This window comes from Zootoca vivipara, chromosome 8 (assembly GCF_965207765.1).
Source record: "Zootoca vivipara chromosome 8, rZooViv2.hap1.1, whole genome shotgun sequence".
In the NCBI taxonomy this organism is placed as follows: domain Eukaryota; kingdom Metazoa; phylum Chordata; class Lepidosauria; order Squamata; family Lacertidae; genus Zootoca; species Zootoca vivipara.
Window position 1 is genome coordinate 51,381,901 of NC_142591.1, and position 22,025 is coordinate 51,403,925.

At 44.0% G+C, this 22,025-nt stretch overlaps 1 protein-coding gene across 4 annotated transcripts; it reads right to left on the reverse strand.

Moving 5' to 3' along the window:
* Positions 1–316: 316 nt before the first annotated feature.
* Positions 317–21,309, reverse strand: SDR16C5 (short chain dehydrogenase/reductase family 16C member 5). Of its 4 annotated transcripts, none has more exons than XM_088675558.1 (7): positions 21,077–21,309; positions 15,765–16,117; positions 13,404–13,535; positions 7,763–7,862; positions 6,295–6,439; positions 4,400–4,525; positions 317–811 (listed from the first exon to the last, which is right to left on the reverse strand). In XM_088675558.1, the coding sequence occupies exons 2-7, from the start codon at positions 16,083–16,085 to the stop codon at positions 700–702; spliced, it is 936 nt and encodes a 311-aa protein (XP_088531684.1). In that variant the 5' UTR covers positions 16,086–16,117; positions 21,077–21,309; the 3' UTR covers positions 317–699. The 4 variants fall into 4 exon arrangements, with proteins under 4 accessions (XP_088531684.1, XP_034981311.1, XP_088531683.1 ...); XM_035125420.3 differs by lacking the exon at positions 21,077–21,309 and adding an exon at positions 20,357–20,616; XM_088675557.1 differs by lacking the exon at positions 21,077–21,309 and adding an exon at positions 20,357–20,403 and having other exon boundaries at positions 15,765–16,113.
* Positions 21,310–22,025: the final 716 nt, after the last annotated feature.

Genomic DNA, 22,025 nt, shown 5'->3' on the forward strand with positions numbered 1-22,025 from the left:
GAGGAGAGTTGGTTCATAGAAGACTCAAGATAAAGTTCTTCTTCATCATGAAGCTCACTAGGTGGCTCCTGCCAACTGAACCTCACAAAGCTGGAAGACAAAATTAGATACACAAATGGTACATCAATATTACACTCTTCTGTTACCAAAATTACTGTTCTCCCCATTTCACCCATATTAAAAGTGTTAGGCCAGAAACACAAAAATACACAGGATAAATATGACTTCAGGAAATAAAAAAATTCCTTCAGTAGCACCTTAAAGACCAACTAAGTTTTTATTTTGGTATGAGCTTTCGTGTGCATGTAACCATGACTTCAGGAGTTAGATAAATCATTTATTAAGAAAAACAGTTTTTATAATTATTGCTGCTGTTTAATTTGTACATGAAAAAGTAAAGCTCATAAAGCCTTAATATATACAAATCTGTTCCAAGATTTAAGTGATTTTTATTGCAATAAAATATTAATTCACAAGCTACATACAGCAAGGACATAGCAGCAGTTCTAAAAACAGTTGTAATTAAAAATCATTCATATTCCACCATCAGTGAAATTTAGTTCAAAAATAATTTTATTTCTTACTAACAAGTCATGCTGTCTTTGATGTTTCAGGCACACACATCAAGTATTGGCATTATAGGAGTTCCACATGTCTGACTTTCAGGAGGTAAGTCAAAATTGGAATTTTTGTTGCTGTTTACTGAGATTTATTGTCTTCAATCTTTTTTCCACGACCTGTGAACGTCTCCATAAAATGGAAATACCCTATATAGTCTCCGAGAACAAGACCAACCTTTGTAGGTATTAAACTGGGGGAAAAGAAAGAAAGAACACAGGCATGATGTCAGACTTTGAGATTCTCTTCTGCTTTGGCACCATTGTTTTATTTCCTTTCCCACCTTTCCACTAGCACATAATGCTCAAGGTGTCCAACAATAAGTTTATTAAAGCAAACTAAAAACACACAGACATGCCACAGAACTGGAGAATCAAAAGGCAGGTGATTAAAAAGGCAAGCATCAATACATAACCTAGACAGGTTAATAATAACAAGACAAAACCGTCTGAACCAGATGAGCCAAAATAAGCTGAGAGACCAGAGGGCCTTCCTGTGGAAGAGCTCCACAACTAAGACATGCCCTCAGCCTTTCATGTGTGCACCAGTCTATGCAGGGCCTGAAGAACTTTCCCAACAGAGCACAGGCAGGGTGGCATGGCAGTCTCTTAAGTATCCTGGACCCCTGCCATGTAGGGCTTAATAACCAGCACATCTTAATGCCCCCTGGAAACTTAGCAGTAATCAGTGCAGGTGTTCAAGAAGGGCAACAATATGCTCTGTGAAAACCCTGGCTGCTGCATTCTCAACACATGCTGGAGACGCTTCAAAGGCATCACTGTCATGTTAATCCAATTCTGATGTAACCAAGACACATGTTACTGGGGCTAAATAAGATCGTCCCAGATTAAGGTGCAGAGAAATCACCAACCAGAGTGAGCCAAAGGCTTTCTTGGCTACGGCTGTCCCGGGCGTCCAGAAGCAGGAAAAAGAAAGGAAGCTGTACCTGTCACACATTGTGTGGCAATGTCCCTCCCTCCCTGTGAAATATGACACAAGACACAGTGAATAGGTTTTAAGTGGGTGAAAAGGCCACAACTTTATTGGTTACGGATGTTGAGCGGTATTGGCTTAGGCATTGGAACCTAACCGGCTATATCCGACTGAAACCCGTGTGTTGCAGTCTGGGAGAAATTAACCACCAGAAAGGAGCCCAGTGATGTACATCTACCGGAACACCTCCTGTGGCCACCGTTGGGGGGGTGCTATAATGCCCTGACCTCCGCAGGCTCAGGACAAAGCTACCGCCCCTGGAACCCCTTTAACGGAATTACTTCTCCAATTTCTGGGCAGATGATGATGTTATCTGCCCCCCTTCTTGTTTTATGCAAATTTCCAATGCCTAACCGCCAAACCAAGTTGTGACGAATTGCTATGAGGTACGCGAAAAACCCAGCTTGGCTAGCCCAAGTGGGAAAAGTCCTACCAGGCCCCCCGGCCAACCAAGGTGACCAACCGAAGTCCATAGCAGCGTCGGCCTAACCTGCCTAGCCTAAAGGGTGGGTGGGCAGGTGATCCGAGCGGGCTGGGAGCCAGGGAAACAGAGGCCGCGTTCCCGCCTCCGGCCTGTTTAAAAGAGGCGAAGCCCCGCCTCCCGGCCGACCCTATTGGTCAGCTGGGTCTGACAGAGGCGGGAACTCCCACCTCGCGAGGGGGCTGAGCTCTCAACCCCCATCGCGAGAGTTCGGTCGGGGCCAGCCCACAACACCACCTCTGTGGCAATGCGGAAGTGGTTTTTCTCTTCCGCAACCACACCCTCCACAAACTATAAGAACTTCCCAACTTCTCCCCCTGCTGTTTATTTTTATACAGCCCTTATTTATCATCATCTCTTTTTGCACCTTAGGACCAAAACACACATGGCATAGAAGATTAGAGCTCTTGAAATAGTATATTTTACTCAAATGCCATGCATTTAGCTCTTCACCTCCACACAACTCCCTTGATCTAGCTCCTGCCCATACATCTAATGGTCCTGTTACACCTTGTGGGAAAAGTAATAATACAGACATCTATTTCTCTCCTCCAGGTATATAAAGCAGCTATTATGAGAACTATTATGAGAAGCATAACTGTCAAAAATTAAGGACAGAAGCATATTTATTCTGTCTGCAGAGTGAGGTAATTATAATGAGGCAAAGTAATTGTACCAGGGTATTTATTCAACAGATAATTTCCTCTGCTTATGTATTTGTTTATTAATGAAAGCCTGTTTTTATGTCATAGCTCTGTTTCTAGGAGTCTATTTTATCATTTTTATGTTGGTATTTTTGTATACCACTCAGGCATTTTAAAATACTGAGTAGTTTAGAAACACTTCTAAACAAATATATAGAAAGAAATAAAGGCAGCTTCTCCTGCTCATTTCTAAAAGTTGTGTGATTTTGAAGAGACAGGAATCCTACAGGAAAGCAGGCCTTGAGACATATGTAAAAATAATGCAATAATAACAACAATACCTTTCTATTCCTTACATTTATGTCTTGATGTCAGTACCAGCATATTTTCTGGTTTCATAGAATGTGTCCTTTTATTTAAAATGCATCTCTCGATTATTTGGCATAGGAATTCGCCCCCCCCCCCCAAATATAGTCTGCCACCCCCAAGGTCTGGGACAGTGGACCGCCCCCTTGCTGAAAAAGTTTGCTGACCCCTGATTTAGACTGATACCAAAGCATGGGGAATGCAGGTTGTGTTAACTGCCTCTGCAACTTTGAACAAGCAAACTGATGTCTTCCACAACTACTGAGTAAAGTGTTTGGAGTCCTAATCATTTTTATATACTGTAGCTTGGCCCTGAAGTCACCCCTTCTGCCTTCTTTGGGGCCTGTGGACAAGGCATGGGAAGGTAGTTTGTCACACCAAGATTTTTAGAGTATAAATTGCCAGATGAGTTTTTGCCTTAACACCTGCCTTTCTTTCATATTTCTACTGACACTCAGGGGCGGCTTGCCCATTGGCCCTAGTGCTGCAGGGCGCCAGGGCGCTGAGGGGCGCCCCAGCAAGTGGGGGAGCTGCGTGGTGGCCTCCCTTTCCCTCCTCCTGGACGCCCACCAGCCGCGCCGCTTGGAGGAGAGAGGTAAACGAGCGGAGCAGGGGCACTAGGACCCTGTTCCGCTCTGCAGCAGAGATTTCCTTTTTTTTTAAAGAGTGGGGGTGTGTGCCCGAGGGATCTGCACCAGGGCGCCTGATGACCTTAAGATGCTACTGCTGACACTTGTTCAAAACTCCTGTTCTGAAATCAAAATCTTGTGAAAGTAAGTCATTTCCACCCATATCTGTCCCAAGTCACCTTGCTATCCCAAGCAGCTGCACCATATTGTTACAAAACTGGGGGAGGGCGGGTTCCCCCCCAAACACTGAAATTAATAAGCGTTAGGATTTTGGGTTATTTGTAATACGAGGGGAGAATATAAAGTGCGAAGGAATTCCTGGGTAGCCTGGCCAAACTAGGGCCGTTAAGAAAGTCATTGTGGGCCATTAACAAGACAATAGAACTTCTTGCCCCACGTGTGACCAGAGATTGGAGATTTGGAATAATAGAGAAATGGAAAACAAAAAAACTCTGAAAGACTTGGGAGATCCCGGCACTCATTTTGATTGCCTGCTGGCTGCTTTGCCTCTAAACACAATGCTTAGGTTACCTTATGGGAAGACCCTTTTCAATCCTTTAATATTTTAAATATTTTTATGCCCTAACAGTTCTCTTGCCTACTGCTGGGCTTCAGAGCAAGAAAGAAATGTATGGAAAATGGATGCAAAAGGAAAATGATATTCTTACCTTTTCAGTGCAACCAAAATGGCTACGCTACGCGGCATGTAGACATACACCTGATTTCGCAGAATACCAGAGACAATTCTTTCAGCTGCATAATCTGCATCTAGAATAGGCAGGAGCCGTGGCCACCTGAAGAGATAAAGTAGGTAAGAGAACTTCTCAATGGTCAGGAGTTCCCCACGGCTATCACCTGTGCCAATGAGTTTCAGATATGAAGACTGCTGCCTAGTACAGCACCATTCCAAACCCGGGGGGGGGGTCATTTATTCTTTCTTCAATATGATTTCCCCTCATTACTTTTAAAGGGCATTTTTTTTCAGTGCAAGTATTTGAGAAGACCTGTCATCTGAAGACCTCTATCATTTGGAGTGAGGGTTGAGACTGTATACAGGTGGAGAAAAACCATATCCTCATAAAAGAGAGTGGGAGACCCTTGATGTATATAGCTCCTTCTTAATCACTCCTCAGTAGCCAAGTTGATCTGTCCTCCTATCTGATGGGGTTGTTATGAAACATCAGGTCAGCCCACAAAAAACCCACAACTTGACCAGGAGGCCAGTCTATCTGGGATCTGGGTTTGTACATGATGTTGGGCTATAGAGATAGGAAAGGGATCTTGTGGGTGCTCCATCCACCTCACTGCTCAACCAGCTTCAGGAGTGAGCTGGTGGAGACAGTATGGTGTTAAAGAATCCCAGGACATGAGTCCTGGGTCTCATCAATATCCATGCCGAGTACCCTTTGCCAGGGTCCACTCAGGACTTCATGGCTGCTATGACCATCAGGTCAACAGTTTGACAGCTGACACATACTGCAGGTCATACCCTAGATCTGGTATTTGCTACAGAGGATACTGGGGAAAAAACTAGTGATTGTGTGAGGGTGGGGGGGGGAGGGGGAGAGATCATCACGCTGCCGTCATGAAGAGATCATTCTGTGGTGAAGTTTGGATTGCCTGTGATTGATCCTCACTGTAGAGGAGAGGGGAACAGTTAGATTGGCCCACCTCCGGAGACAGGAGGATCTTCTAGGCAGCAATTATTTAGATATAGAATCATAGGAGTCTAAAGTTGGAAGGGACTGCAAGTGTCATCTAGTTCAACCCCCTGCAATGCAGGAATTTTTTTGCCCAACGTGGGCCTCAAACTCAGGATCCTGAGACTAAGAGTCTCATGCTCTATCAATAGAGCTATCCCTCTTGTTTAAATAGTTTAAATGGTTTTAAATACAGTCATACCTTGGTTTTTGAACAGCTTAGTTCTTGAAGGTTTTGGCTCCCTAGTGCCGCAAACCCGGAAGTGACTGTTCTGGTATGCGAACTATTTTTGGAAGCCGAACGTCTGACGGGGCTACCGTCGCTTCCGATTGGCTGCAGGAGCTTCCTGCAGCCAATCAGAAGCCGCACTTTGGTTTCTGAACGTTTTGGAAGTCGAACGGACTTCTGGAACGGATTCCGTTTGACTTCCAAGGTACGACTGTAGTATACTTTTATATTGCATATTGTTTATATTATTTTATTGTTTTGCTGTGTGAGCTACCCTGGAAGGTAGGGTTGGATAGAAACTTAATAAATAAATAAAATGCCATCCTCAACAGTTATCCGTCATATACAGAGTGACACAATAGGTACCGCTTCTCTCAGCACATATATGCTATTATGGGGAACTTGCTGCTTAATTTATGTATATCATGCAGATTTGAGCATACAGGAACCTAGGAAGCAGCCTTATAATAGGGCAGATTATTCGGGGGGGGGGGCCCTTGGCTCTCCAAGGCCTTAGGTTGTTTCAATCAACTTTCACTATTTCAGCATTTTTGTTTTACAATAATTTTAACATTATATAAATATATATATATATATATATATATGTCAACAAATATATAAACAGTTAACTCACTTGGTTTGACAGCCATCAAACATTCCCGTGTTTATGAAAAATGGACAGACAATGGTGGATTTAATACCAGTCTTTCTCAATGCCACTATCTCTAAACCTAGAGACTCAGCGAAGCCAACTGCTGCAAATTTACTTGCACAGTAATCTGTGGAATGAGAGGAAAGATCTAGAAACATTGCAGCAGGACAACATCTGGATAAAGCAGAGTATTAAAGATGGGACCCTTGGTGACATGGCCTACATGCAAAAGAGCTGGCAATCCTGGTTTAATAGTTTCAACAGTCTCATGCAATTATAGGTGGTATTTTTTTTTTAACTGATTAGAATGTTGAATGAACTCAGAACAACTCTATGAGGATGGATACAGCAACAGAGATTGACTAACTCAGTGACACATTATCAGCTTCATGGCGAAGTAAGGATATGAATCCAGGGCTCCTTGGTCTGTCTCCACTACAATTACTTTCTACAGAACTAGGACTAACACAGAGATTACTGGGAGTGAATTTGAAAATTATGAATGCATTGAAAGCCGCCTGTGCTGTTGATTGGCTCTTCACTTGCATGTACACCATTTTCTCTATACAAGATCCTTTTCTGCACAAACATCTATGGCCCAATGCACAAGTGACAACACAGGTGCTGGCAATGTTCTAACATTTCTCCACAATCATCATTCAAAAGCTTCTAGCTCTCTTCAGACTGCAAGCACATTCCTCAGTTATTCACTGCAGCGTTGTCGATGCATGCATTTACACCGGGGTTAGGGGAAACTGTGGCCCATCTGATGTTGCTGGACTGCAGCTTCCCATCATTCTTGACCAGGCACCCCCAAACTGCGGCCCTCCAGATGTTTTGGCCTACAACTCCCATGATCCCTAGCTAACAGGACCAGTGGTCAGGGATGATGGGAATTGAAGTCCAAAACATCTGGAGGGCTGAAGTTTGGGGATGCCTGTTCTTGACCATTGGCTATGCTGGGTGGGCAGATGGGAGCTAACATCAGGAGAGCAACACGTTCCCCATCCTCTGTGTTACACTCTGCGTTGTACTTTTTTGGTAAAGTATTTACTTTGTTGGTTCCCCCCTCCCAGTTAACTTCTATACCTGCCAAAGCTACCCATCATAGCTTAACGCTAACATATGACAATAAATCTGAAAACTCAGTGTTCAGAGGTCTATCTGCACCTATAACCTGGCATGCTAGCCTCAATAGCAATATTTAATGAAACTGCTTCTGCCACCAACTTCTCTGTACCTACAATCTAATCTATCATTACTGGGGCCATCTATAAAAGCAGCTCATTCTTGGCTCTCCCCAGTTGCTTCCATATAGCTGTTTGAGCTGTATTTCTACATCAGAGAAGCCCCTGTTTATTCACCTGTTGGACCACGTGTCTAAAATAGATGAAAGGATCTGTGGTTTGTGCCTTTAGTTTGTTCATCAGTACATCTGATGTGTACTAACCTGCCAGTCCAGTGACGCCAACTAAGCCAGCTGCACTTGCAATAGTTACGACATGTCCATGATTAGAAGCTACCATGGCTGGAAGAAATGCTTTGACAGTCTAGAGAACAAACCAACAAAGATAACCAATCATACGATAACAAATAAATATGCAAGGATGCATGTGCTAGCATAGTGAGCAAGCTCCCTCTAACCATTTCACCCCAGCCAGGACCTTCCTGGGTGATCTTAGGCACAGGACTTCTGCTGTTGCTACTTTAGCATCAGTTAGTACAACTTGTTATTTACCTGAGGCTTCTACAATCAGCTTTTCACTCAGGAGTCCCAGGGTGATAAAATTGACAACAAATCACAAACAAAACAGGTAGCAAAAGCAATAAATCATCCATGCAGTGAGTTTTTACCAGCCATCTTATTGAAAATTATCGACAGATAATTGCACGCCAGAGGGGAGGCTATTCCTCTAGGCTGTACAGGGTCGATGTTTATAGAAATAGCATTTATGTGGGAAAAGGCAAGATGCGTCTACTCTCTTCATCATCATAGTAGTGGTTTACAATTCACAGTAATACATTACAAAAACCAAGCACAAGTAAGTACAGCAAACTTATGCTACTTTCATACAAGCACAGCTTCGCAAGGGTAGGGATTTTTTTTTTTAAAGGAGCGCGTGGGAAACCCACTGTTCCCCACTATCCATTTATTTGTTCCCCCCACCCGGTGGATTTTCCTTGCTTACTGGGCTTTCAGAAGGCAGCACAAAGCCTCTGGCAGTGTCACACCTCATCCCCAAAGCCTGGTAAGTGAGGCACCAGTGTACAGAGAATGAGGCGTGAAGGCTCTAGGATGCTCCCAAAGTCCTCACACCTCCAGAGATGGCTGATTATGTGGTTTTGGCTGTGCACACCTGGGACTTATCCCTTACTTAACTTTGGCAGGCTCACTATCTTATTTCAACACTGTAACTCATCTTCTAATGCTCAGCAGAAGACTACCATAGAATTGGAAGCTTACCTTCCTTATGGCCAACCCTGTTGACATTTGAACAACAAGCCATACATTTTGTAATCCAATCTTTAAAATGTGGAGTTTTAGTAGTTCATTAGTTTTTGGCAGTGACAGTCTTTGCTACTGTTCAGTTTCATTACCTTTACAGTCAAACCTCACTTTACGCCTACCTCAGTGAGGGACCTCTTCGGCGAGCAACCACTGCGGACCTGGAAGTGTTTACATCCGGGTTCCGAGGCATTGGATGCGCAGACATGATCTGCGCAGTGCATGCATGCGCAGAAGTGTTCTATTGGCGCTTCGCGCACGTGCAGAAGCATGCCTTCGGAGAGCGACCACCTCCGCAGAACAGATTGCGGTCGCAAACCAAGGTACCACTGTATTAGATTAACTATTTCTCTTTTTTCCCAATCTAAGAAGCTAAAGTTTATTTGTTATTTCATGCTCAGAAATACCACCTAGTTTAGTCTATGGATTGCACACCTGCAAGAAATTTTTCTTCTTCAGAAGTTTCACATCTAAACTACAGACTTACCATTTAATCAAAACAAAAAAACTTGCTAGTAGCACTAGTTGCCTGGTTTTTTTTTTTTACAGACTATTCTGCTGAAAAACTTACCATTAGCCCCATTTCTAATTATAGCAAGTGGATACATAAATACAGATTTTATACAGAACTCTCCTTTTTTATTTCTACTATTATTTGCAAACACAAAACATTTTTCAGACGAGTCTCAGACAACATCATGTTGAAGTGCATCACTCCTCTACATGCATCTTACATCCATTTTCCATTGCTCACCAATCCTACTGGGCCTTTTAAGCACTTGTTTGCACCACCGAAATCAGAACTTCTTCCGGTTTCCAATAAAAAATCAATAACATCATACCCCCAGAACAAATTTCAACTTCTGATTTCTTCTGTAGTTAAGACAGAAGCAAAGTGTGAAAATGGGCAGACATTCTAGGCATGGGGTACATGGTTTGAAAACTGGTGTTAAAAGTTACAGTAAAAACACAAGACCAAAACAACATTCTCTAAATTGTTGTGCTAGAGGGAGCCAGTGCAAGGATTTCTGCTGGCAACCTAGGTCTTCTCATCTCCCTGTGTGTACCCCACATCCCTTCCCATATCTGCTCCAGAGGGCTGGGAGAACCCTCAGAACAGCATGCAGAGAGAAGGCAGTATACTGCTGAGCAAGCAGAAATGGAACAATATCTTTAGTGTTATGCTGAATATAGCCCTCAGTCCTGAAAAGCAAATGCCCCACGGTGCAGGGAATGTAAACAGTCACCCTGTCTGATCAGGTTGGAGGTCTACAGGTGCTCCCAGGCCTCAATGATATGCACTACTGTACCCTTTAGGCCTGGCTGCTAATTGGGGCTGACCTCAAGAGAATCGGAAGCTTCAGCTAATGCAGAATGGTACACTTCATCTACGGTTAGACAACCAGTTTTGTGGCAACTATGCTGATTAGAGAGCCAGAGTAGTGTCGTAGCTGTGGGCTAAGTTCTGGGAGACCAGGGTTCAATTCCCCGCACAGCCATGATGCTTACTGGGAGACCTCAGGCCAGGCATTGTCTCTCTGCCTAACTTACCTCACAGGGGTTTGCAAGGATAAACTGCTGATGGCGGGGTGAGAACCACCACCCCAAGATATGGAGAAAAAGAAGGGGGTTAGTCCAATAAGATGTCTATTTCCTGTCCAAGAAGGTTTATTGCAAAAATGAAAAATTAGTGACAAGGCTTTCAAGAACCAGGATTCCTTTGGCATCCTAAAACCAAACATTCCCTGCCCCTGTGTATTTTCATAGGCTTGAGTTTACTTCAGATGAAGGTTATCTTTCAGACCAGATCACTGATTTTCAAAAAGCCATTTATTATGTAGGTTTCACTATGAACACAGTTCTTCAGCATTCAAGACCCTTCATTTAAGATTCCAAGAACAGCCCCATTGGTTATACCTTTATTCATTATTTTAAAATAAATGTTTAAAAGGATGGGTTGAGGGTGGGGAATGCTGCATTCAAATTATAACACTTCCAAACGTCCAACTAATTATACAAACTAGGACTGCAATACTGTGCACACACTTTCATGGGACAAAGTTCCATTGAATTTAGTGTGGCCTACTTCTGCATAAAAGGGTCGTGGGTGGCGCTGTGGGTTAAACCACAGAGCCGCCCTAGGGCTTGCCGATCAGAGGTCGGCGGTTTGAATCCCTGCGATGGGGTGAGCTCCCATTGCTCGGTCCCAGCTCCTGCCAACGTAGCATTTCGAAAGCATGTCAAAGTGCAAGCGGGAAGGTAAACAGAGTTTCCTTGTGCTGCTCTGGTTCGCCAGAAGCGGATTTGTCATGCTGGCCACATGACCTGGAAGCTGTACGCCGGCTCCCTTGGCCAATAACACGAGATGAGCGCCACATCCCCAGAGTCGGTCATGACTGGACCTAATGGTCAGGGGTCCCTTTACCTTTACTTCTGCATAAACAATCAGGCTGCAGTGCACCCTGAGCATGTGCATGCTCTCCTGCCAATAATCTAACTGTTACATGTCTGATGGCAAGCTAGATGATCTTACAGTCAGTTTCAAAATGCTTGTTCATTCTACAAGAGGTTTTACACAGTGCTAGAAATCCTATCAAGGAGAAAGAGAGATGTAATACAACCTGGCTCTGATTCAAGTCTTACATTTGTTTTAGCTCGCATTTCACAGGCAATGGTTTGAAATCCAAGGATTAAAAAGGCTCAGTTAAGTCTGACCTGTGACTCACAGATCAAAAAAACAAAATCAAATGTTGCCTGCACAAGCCTGAACACCCGGCTCTCCTTTTGGTTTTAAACTTTTGAGGGAAAAGGCACACTATGAAAGAGTAAATAGAAAATCACTGTTTCCTTTTCCCAGAAGAGTTGGAGAAGGAGGCATGTCCCCTTCTCCACTGAGCTCTGCCACTTCCAGGGAGGCAGCCATGCAAGAAAGAAGGGAGCCATGGCGCAGCCCAGAGAAAAAGAACAAGCAGCTGCCTTCACCTGCTCTCTAATCCGTCCTCTTTCAGTGTCAAGGCATAGGGAGTCAGCGCTGGAAAGATTAGGCACACCCTCCTCTCACTTGCTCACCTGAGCACAGCAGCACCGCCTAGTAAGGGGTCATGTGGGAAGATGGGGGAGGATACTCCTTGCTTCTCTCTCAGCTGCAAAGAATAGGCAAGTGAATGATCGCCACTGCCTCTGGTCACTCTCTTGGCCTCTTTCTCTGAAAGGCTCCACCCGTCCCCTTTCCCCTTCTTGGGGCAGTATAGTGATAAGCCCACTGGGACCACCCAGAGGGCGAGAGCAAGCAAAAGGCAGTCCTGGTTGCTCTTCTAAGGAACTTCTACTTGTCCACCTGAGGCTGCCACTTGGCTACTTTTCCTTCAACGTTCTTTCAAATTACACAGGGCAGCATCAAGCTTTTTTAAATAAATGTGCACTTTGATCCTGAATCCCTGCTTGGTAAAGATTTGCACACTCCCAAGTGTGCTTGGCTTCCTGCATCTCCAGACCTTTAAACTCTGTGCCAATAAGTAAAAGCCTACGCAAGCAAGCCTTATCAGTTCATCCACTTGTCTGAGGAAGAGGTGGATGCTTGCCAGAGCAAAGAGGGGCTGTTGCTATGGCATCCTTCTCAAGTGCTTCTGTGGGCAACTGCAGTTTATACTGACATCCAATCATGTTTTATTTCCCTTCCACCTAGTTCTTCATTGTCGTGAACAACTGTTCATGTGTAAGCCTGACCACCTTACTGCTCATTCCCTACTCCATTAACCAATAAGCTAAATAGTACTGGTCTGCTCTATATATTAGAGCTTAGCTCCTTCCAGTGAGAAAAAGAAGCTGTCCATTTATTCCTATTCTCAGCTACCTGTTCTTTAAACTCACGTTTTCAACCCAAAATGATTGGTCAGTGACCAGCAAAGCATGACAAGTGCTAGACAAAAACAATAGAATATTTAACTGACATAACTGGGTTTTCTATTGAAACTGTGACTCAGTTTACTCCAGAGCCTTGGTCAAGGGACTTAGTCATTTGGTTTTTTTGGAAGTCTAAATCACCCATACTTTTATTTATTTATTTAAATGAGGCAGCACTTCCCTTTGTCAAGGCCATGTTTACCCTCATGTAAGATGCGTTTAAACATTACTAACTTTAATCATATTTACTACCAGTTACTTGGGACAGAAGTTAGGCTGTCAGATGTGCACTGACATCCCATCGATGCAGCTACTCTCCAAATCTTTGTAAGGAGATGGGATTTAATCATGGTGCTTTTCTCCCTCTGAACTCACAGATTTAATTTACAAATAAAATGTCTTCTAGCTCAGGTGATTTGTTAAACTAGATGGACTACTGCTCATGTCAAGCTTGCAGGCATTTGGTTGGCCACTGAGAAAAGGATGCTGGACTAAAGGGGTCCTTGGCCTGATCCAGCAGGCCTGTATTACATAGGACAGCGCTCAGCTTACATTATTATAAACCTGGATGGAGCATCTGTTAACACAACTGAAAGCCTACATTTTACGAATCAAAGCCCAATCCAAGTTCAAATATACTTTCATAGTTAAATCACAAATTTTAATTCACAAATGCTATTACCCAGAAGTGTGCCATTGTGTTCACTTCCATAGACTTCTGTATCATTGCATCTGGAGAGTCCAAGAATTTCTTTCCCGTCACAATGCCAGCATTGTTAATCAGGATGCTAACATCACCGACTTCTTTTTTCACCTAGGACAACAACATCTTATCAGAGTATGTTTCAAACTATGACAAATTTTAATAGTTAAAAAGAGAGAACCAATGTCTGTAAATGACTCTGCATATAAAGGGATTTGCATGATTCTTCATATTGTCAAGATGTTGTTCTCTTGGTTTAACAGTTTTTGTAACAAAGCCTCAGTGTTCTCGGGCTGGTTTTTCTAAACCATTTTTACATGCCAGTTCTTTTAACATATTGTTTTAAAAAAACAAACCAGAAACAAATGCTTCTTACAATTAAAAACTCCTACCCCTTCAGAATTAGAAGCACTATAGCTCCTTTATGTTATGGTATAAAACTGTCTTACCATTTTTCAGGTAAATATTTTGCAAAATGAAGCTAGATTTTGGGTCACTGCAAGAACTGGTATTGGGCAGTGGTTTGAACTAGAGGTGGATGTTGAAGCCACACCCCCTTCCTCTTTTCTCTAGTAGGTCATCCTCTGACTTCATAGATCCCAAGAAAGAGAAAGCAGGAGATTGAGAGAGGAAAGAAGGGTCCATTGAAAATATATTCGCAGCTATCATTTCTCCACTTTAAATTGTACCCTCAAACCACTTGGATAGACTTTCAGAGTGACAATGGATTCTACATCTAAAAGGATTCTTTCAGAGTTAACATAAGCAAAGCAAAGATGACAATTTTCATGACTGCAGCTTCAAGAGACATCACTTAGGGAGGACATGGGCTTTGCATGGAGAAGGTCCCACACTTTTATTTATTGCACAATGTCTAGACTGCCTTCCTGGGCATAATAATAATTAATAATAATAATTAATAATAATAATAATAATAATAATTTATTATTTATACCCCACCCATCTGGCTGGGCTTCCCCTGCCACTCTGGGCGGCTTCCAACAAACATTAAAATACATCAAATACCACAAATTAAAAACTTCCCTAAACAGGGCTGCCTTTAGGTATTTTCTAAATGTCAGGTAGTTGTTTATCTCTCTGACCTCTAATGGGAGGGTGTTCCACAGGGCGGGTGCCAATACCGAGAAGGCCCTCTGCCTGGTTCCCTGTAGCTTTGCTTCTCGCAGTGAGGGAACCACCAACCCTCGGCGCTGGACCTCAGTGTCCGGGCAGAACGATGGGGGTGGAGATGCTCCTTCAGGTATACTGGACCGAGGCTGTTTAGGGCTTTAAAGGTCAGCACCAACACTTTGAATTGTGTTCGGAAACGTACTGGGAGCCAATGTAGGTCTTTCAATCTCTTTGTCTAGGCCATGTACAAGGTTCAACTCTAAACAGGCAACACAATTTTTATCTCCCTTTTAAATATTGGTGAATGGAACAGGGCCCCATATAGTTTGTGCCTATGTATATAGAACTGCACTGTAAAATTGTCAGTCCTTGATGCCTCCACTGAGAGGTTCAGGTAGCTTGTGAAGCAACATACTTCTACTGGAGATTAAAAAGATGCTCTCAGATTAGACACCAGGATACCAGACTTGGCCCTGTGCAAACATATGCAAATCACAGAAATTGATGTGAGCAACTTTCTCAGTTGTACATTTGATTATTCATCAGGGTGTGTGAAATAAAAAACAATCCTATTAGCATTCTTGAAAAAGCAACAATCCAATCTCTCCCACACATTCATTGAAAAGCTCTCTCTCTCTCTCTCCACCTGTAAATGCCTGTTTATGTGTTTCTATGTAATCCCCAGATGGGGCAATGACCTCCCAATGGAATGATGCTAATCAGTGTGGTTAATAGTTCTAAACATGAAGCAGTCATGGAACTGGAAAAACAATAATTCACCCTATGGATGTAGAATATCCACAACAAATGTAATAGAAGCCTTGAGTTGCCTGTGGTGAGAGAAGGTGTCATATATATATATCTATATATATATCTATATATATATGGGCAACTCCTATACCAAACGGGTGATTATTACACCCAAGAGATCAAAGCATTGGTCGCATTATGTCTTAAAAAAACCAACAACAGCCAAATATAATTCTGAATGAAGCTATGTTTGTTCTGGTTTGCCTTCCATAACCTTAAGTAAGAATAAACCAAAGGGTATCAGGTTGATATGGTGGCTTCATACAAATGCAGCTAAGCACAGTGAAGCTGTGTTCATGGTTGTATCTTGCAACACATGAACATGCTGCAAGAGCATATGTGAAAATGAGTAGATAAAATGTTATGCAATATAAAAGTCCATTTGCAAAACATAGTTACCTGATCTGCTACTTGATAGACCTCCTGCCTTTTGCTACAGTCACAACTGTAGTTGTGCACTCTCACAGCTCCATTTTTCCTTGCCAGTCTGGCTGTCTCTTTGTTGCCTTCTACATTGATATCCCAGAGTACCAACGTAGCTCCAAGGCGAGCAAATTTCAGAGCCATCAGCCTTCCGATTCCGCTTCCAGCTCCCGTGATAAGCACTATTTCACCAGTCACATTCTTCTTCCGCACAGGGATGAATAATAAGACGAAAGACTCCAGTGTAAAATATACTGTCAGTCCAATGGCTCTGAGTGTTTCCAGGAAGAAGTTCATCTTGGACAATATATATATATATATCAAACTACCTGTTCAATAATTAAAAAGATGAGTTAGATTCAACTACCGTGAATAAATGTCATGTTTTTGAGTGTGTGCTGTCTAGGAAAGCTGGAAAAGAAGTAAATTGAAACATTCATGATTATCAGGAATACAACACGATAGCATCATCTATCAAAATACACTAGGCAGGATAAACATTGCACAATTCATATGATTTTGGCATCTATATTTTGGGTTCCTATTGAATGGATGGGGGACTTGTGAACTCCTAGATGTTGTTGGACTACAACATTCATCATCCCTGATCATTAGGCATGCTGGCTGGAGCTAATGGGAGTTGGGAATCCCTTGACACTCCAGATGTTGCTGGACTCCAACTGATCCCCTGTTGGATAAGCTGGTATATGCCTTCGAACGCTCACATACGTTCTAAGCAAATGAAGCAGGCAGCATTTTACGTCCCCACAGTCAATGTGTTTTGAATAAAGGTAGCAATCATTTAGATAAAATGAAAACATTGGCCTGGCTCTTGAGGCTGAAGGAGCTGTGAGGGCAAGATAAGTAGTAGTTCTGGGAGGCAAGGAATCTGAAATACAATGTGGACCAAGAAAGAAGGCAGCCAGCTGTTCTCCTGGAATACAAATGTAGGAAAAGAGTGCATAAAGTAAAGAGGGACCTAAGGAAAAGAGAGGAAACTGAGGAAATCAGCACACTGTGCAATGGGGTGGGGTGGACTCACACAGAACCACAGGAGCAGAAGTTTTTGTTCGCAGGAACAGCAGAAGGCAGGACAGAAGTGAGTGTGATGAACAGCAAATATTGCTTGAAGAGGTAGCAATGTCAGCAACCAATACTTTCCCCAGCACAGAAAAGTAGAGAAAAGCCGAAGCTGCTGTTTTCCTGACTGTCATGCAGTTTTTAAAAGCTTGGGAAAAGAGATGTGGTAGCCCTAGGTTCCAGGAACACAGAGAGTTGTGATCTGAGGGAAGGACAGCCATCATTTAAAGGAAGAGTTGATGGAGTGATGCTTAGGGTGGCATACAAGCCATGTTGAACTACAACTGTTCTTAATAAGAACTGCATTGCAAACTGCACAAACACAAGATCTAATAAACTCCTAAGTGGCAGAGAGCCTGTGCCTTCAGTTTTTAACACAGCTAATTTCTAGCCCTTATGACTGCAGGGTGGGGCCCACATAAGGATTTGAGCAACACAGATCAAAGAACCCAAAAAGGATTCAAGCATGGGTGTAGCCAAGGGGGGGCAGCTGCCCCCCCTAGACCAAGTAAAACAATAGAAATACTTAACTAACTTACCAATCACTTAAGTTCTGCACCCCCCCAAACACAAGTCCTGCCCTTCCCAACAAAAATCCTGGCTACACCCATGGATCCAAGTGAAACTTCCCACCACAAAGCATCTCCGGAAGGACAACAGAATAATGTTCATTAATATATCTTTTGATAACTGACTATGAACAGATTAGCACCTCAGCAGCTCTAGTTTTTGATCCAGTCTTCTTTCATTACAGTGGACCCTCGGGTTACGTACCTCTCTGGATACGTAATCTTCGGGTTGCGAAAGCGGCAAACCTGGAAGTATTTTTCCAGGTTTCGCTGCTCATGCATGCGCAGAAGTACTCTGCACGCCACATGTGTTCGCAGAAGCAGTGTCTCTGGTTATGGATTTTTCGGGGTGCGCATGGACCCCCAGATGGAATTAAATCCGTATTCAGAGGGTCCACTGTATGTTCTTTCATTCTTTCACTTAATTATATTTAGATTAGCTTGCGAGATGTTGTTGTTGTTTAGTCGTTTAGTCGTGTCCGACTCTTCGTGACCCCATGGACCATAGCACGCCAGGCACTCCTGTCTTCCACTGCCTCCCGCAGTTTGGTCAAACTCATGTTCGTAGCTTCGAGAACACTGTCCAACCATCTTGTCCTCTGTCGTCCCCTTCTCCTAGTCGTCCCCTTCTTTCCCAACATCAGGGTCTTTTCCAGGGAGTCTTCTCCTCATGAGGTGGCCAAAGTATTGGAGCCTCAGCTTCACGATCTGTCCTTCCAGGGAGCACTCAGGGCTGATTTCCTTAAGAATGGATAGGTTTGATCTTCTTGCAGTCCATGGGACTCTCAAGAGTCTCCTTCAGCACCCCAATTCAAAAGCATCAATTCTTCGGTGATCAGCCTTCTTTATGGTCCAGCTCTCACTTCCATACATCACTACTGGGAAAACCATAGCTTTAACTATACGGACCTTTGTAGGCAAGGTGATGTCTCTGCTTTTTAAGATGCTGTCTAGGTTTGTCATTGCTTTTCTCCCAAGAAGCAGGCGTCTTTTAATTTCGTGACTGCTGTCACAGCAGACAGCTGACAGCTTGCGAGATATGCCCAACCAAAGGGTCATGCATCTTGGCCTCAATTCAATGTGTGCTCATGTAGCCCTGAATACATCTACTACCCACAAATTAAAATGTAGCCCTGAATACATCTACTACCCATAAATTAAAAGTGCTTCCAAGCTGCCTAAATGTTTACTGATATACTGCCTGCTGTCTCAATTATTATCAGAACATTCTCACTTTTCCTCAGACTGAAAAACGGCTTTTCAAGTTCTGCTACTTTTAGAGACAGAGTAGACAAAGGCGCGGGTGTGTTTTAAATAAAACCATTTGAATCTTTGCAATCTACCACCGTGTATAAATCATGGGTGTTATTTGGTTTCCTACTCATGCTTTCTGGAGGGACTGACTTGGTTCAATCCAGTCAAAATTATGTACTTTTGATGAACTCAAGAAACTTGAGCAAGTGCAATCGTACACATAGTTTTTTGGGTGTGAGGTCTTAGTAGACTCTTTTGGTCATTGTTGCTGTCTACAATATGCCAAAAGCTGAGAAACAAACACTGCATGATACAGCTTCCAGCTACCCACAGCCTGCTTCCCTTTCAGGACATACACATTACCACTACTGTATCTGCATATGTAATTTCCCCCCCTCCACATTAAAATAAGAAATTGCTACACAACTGAAGTCAAAGGAACCGACAAAGTATTGCACTTTAACCATATCCCAGCCAAGAAAAGCCTACCTTTGCACAAATAACCTTTTGCCTCTTTGGGCTGAGCCAGGAATAGATAAACTGTACCTCGTAAAAAACAATTTCCCAAGGGTTGAACAATCCCTTGCTAGAATCATCTTAGCATTATGCTTGTGTAATGTGGACCACTTATAAACACCATCTCCAACTCTTCGAAAGATTCCAGCAACTGTGTCTCCGAAAATTTTTACATATCACTTGGGAAGACAGGCGAATTAATACCAGTGTACTGGAAGAAGCAAAGATCACCAGTGTTGAAGCAATGATTCTTCAACATCAACTTCCTTGGACTGGTTATGTGCGGATGCCTGATGATCGTCTTCCAAAGCAACTACTCTATTCCAAACTTAAAAATGGAAAGCATAATGCTGGTGGTCAACAAAAGAGGTTTTAAGACTGTCTTAAGGCAAGTTTTAAAAAATTAGTATAAACACCAGAAACACTTGCCTGTGAGCGCTCCAATTGGAGAACAGCCTTTACCAAAGGTGTGGCTTTGAAGACACTCGAAGTCCGGACGCAAGGAAGAAACGTGCTAAGAGGAAGGCACGCTTGGGAAATCCACACCGTGATCAACTCCCACCCAGAAACCAATGTCCCCACTGTGGAACCGTGTTTATGGAAGACAATCTTACTCGGCTACGAGTGATCCCCAAAGAAGAAGAAAGATGATAGCGACGTTAGGAAACGTCGACTTTGACGTTTGCTCTAGAATTCAGCCCCACGGAGGTGCTCGCGACTAGCTGCCATGCAAGTCGGTTTGCATCCTACGGAGGAGTTCCCCCGCTGCCACCCTTTCTGGAACCGCAGCGACGCCAAGACCCGTTTTGCCACCATTTCGGCCGAGCGCAGGAGCGCTTCTGGGACGAGGAAGCGGTGACGTCAAGAGAGCCGGCGCTTCCAAGAGCTGCCGGACCGCCGTCCAAGTCCCCGGCCTACAGCGCGCACTGAAGCCCAGCAGGGGGACCCTCGTCCGAGCGTCGCATTTCCCCAGCCACCCCTTTGCGGTCCCGGACTGAAGTCAACTAGAAAGGACCCCGAGGCGGCGCTCCTCCCTGCCGCTTGCCACCAAATGCGTCTCGGGGCCAAGCTCTGCCGGTTCTCCCTCCCTCCCTCCCAGCCAGGCAGGCAGCCGCCCGAGCCGCGCCTGCCTGAAGCCTCCCGCCTTACCGCAGGCGACGCTCCTCCGGCTGCGCAGACGACCTAGCCACCCAACAAGCCGCAGTCCCGAGCTATAAAGTACAGTACTTGGCCAGCGCACGCGCCCCGGGAAGGTCCCACCCACTCCCCCGCTGCTGCTCCCGTCTCCTCCCCTCCGGCAAGGGCCGCGGTTGTTAAAGAGGCAGCGATTTCCTGGACTGTGTGGGCCGATGAAGCCTCCGCCTCCGCCCTCCTTAGTCGGGTGCGGGCGAATCTCAGCTGCCTCCGAGGGAGCCAGGAGAGCCGGCGCGACTACTGTTCCTCCTCCCTACACATTGGCTACAAAACTTCTCCCGTATTTTGTCACTTAGCCTGTGAAGAAGAAACCTCAGACTCTACACATGCTAATACTGGATAGGAACAGAGGGTCGGCTGGGTTGCAACAGCACGCTCTATGTGGGGCTTCCCTTGCACATGGTCTGGATGCTGCAGCTAGTCTGGAACGCTGTAATGCTGCAGCACAATTGCTGACAGGAGTGAGGCTTTGCCAGCATGCAATGAACCCAGGCTCATAGAGCTAAATTGGTGGGGTGGTATTCGAGGTTTTGCAGTTACATTCGGAGCTAAGTAAGTGAATCCAGGGTGCATGGGCTGTTAGGGGAGGGGTAGTACCTCTGGTGGGTGACACATCATGCTCCTTCTGCGGGTAGGTTGTCCACCTTTGGTCCCCACCCTGCACTCAGCTCTCACCTGTAGCTCCTAGAAGCTGTCAGCATGCAACAGTGACCGCACCCCAGGAACAGCTTTGACTGGCTTGGTTAAACCAGGTGATGGTAGCCAATGGCTCTGGCAGATTGAGCATCTGAGGCCAAAGGCTGTTTCTGCATGTGCTGCTGTAGAGGGAAGTGAAGGGCAGATGGGAACAAAAAGAGCCTGCTGGGTTGCTCATCTAGTTCAGGCATCCTGTTCTGGCAGTGGCCACTGAGATGCATGTGGAACGGGGCCAGCCAACCCATGAGGCAAGGACACGGTGAGGATTCACAAAGAATGCATTGGCTGATGCTGCTGTGTCACAATGGCAGTGACAGCTGCAGTGCTAGAAAAAAAAATGGGGCATAATTTGAAAAGGAAATAGCCAGGAGCCAATGCAACTGGTTTCATGTGCCCATGATGATATATATTCCCTGTTGGGGTGTGTGTTTTATCTTTTCCCTTAAAATCTTGCTCTCTCTCTCCTGTGCGCAACAGAAGCATCAGCAAAGTAGTTAAGATCACCAACATGAAACCATTGTTTTTAAGCAGAGTTGTTTTACTTGGCACACACAAAACACACACTCTGTATTTACACATGATATACAAGGCTTTTCTCTCTTTGGTCCCACAGGGGCTGTCTGTACTTCAAAGTCCTTGTTGAACAAAGTCCACATGCAAGTTCTAAGTCCGTTTGCACAGAGTCCTGCAACAGCTTGGAGCTCTCTTGTCCTGAAGTCTGTCTGTTCTCCAAGCAGGGTGGATAAAAATCAAATATCTTTTTAAAAAATTATTTGAAAATCGGATTTTGTTTAATTTAAATTGGATTTTTAAAATAAAATGCTTTTGGAGGAAAAATCTTTCTAAAGATAGTTTTCTATTTAAGTTACATTATACTCCAAAGGCTATTCATCAGGGAATAAGGATTTGTTTTAAGTTTTTCATGTGT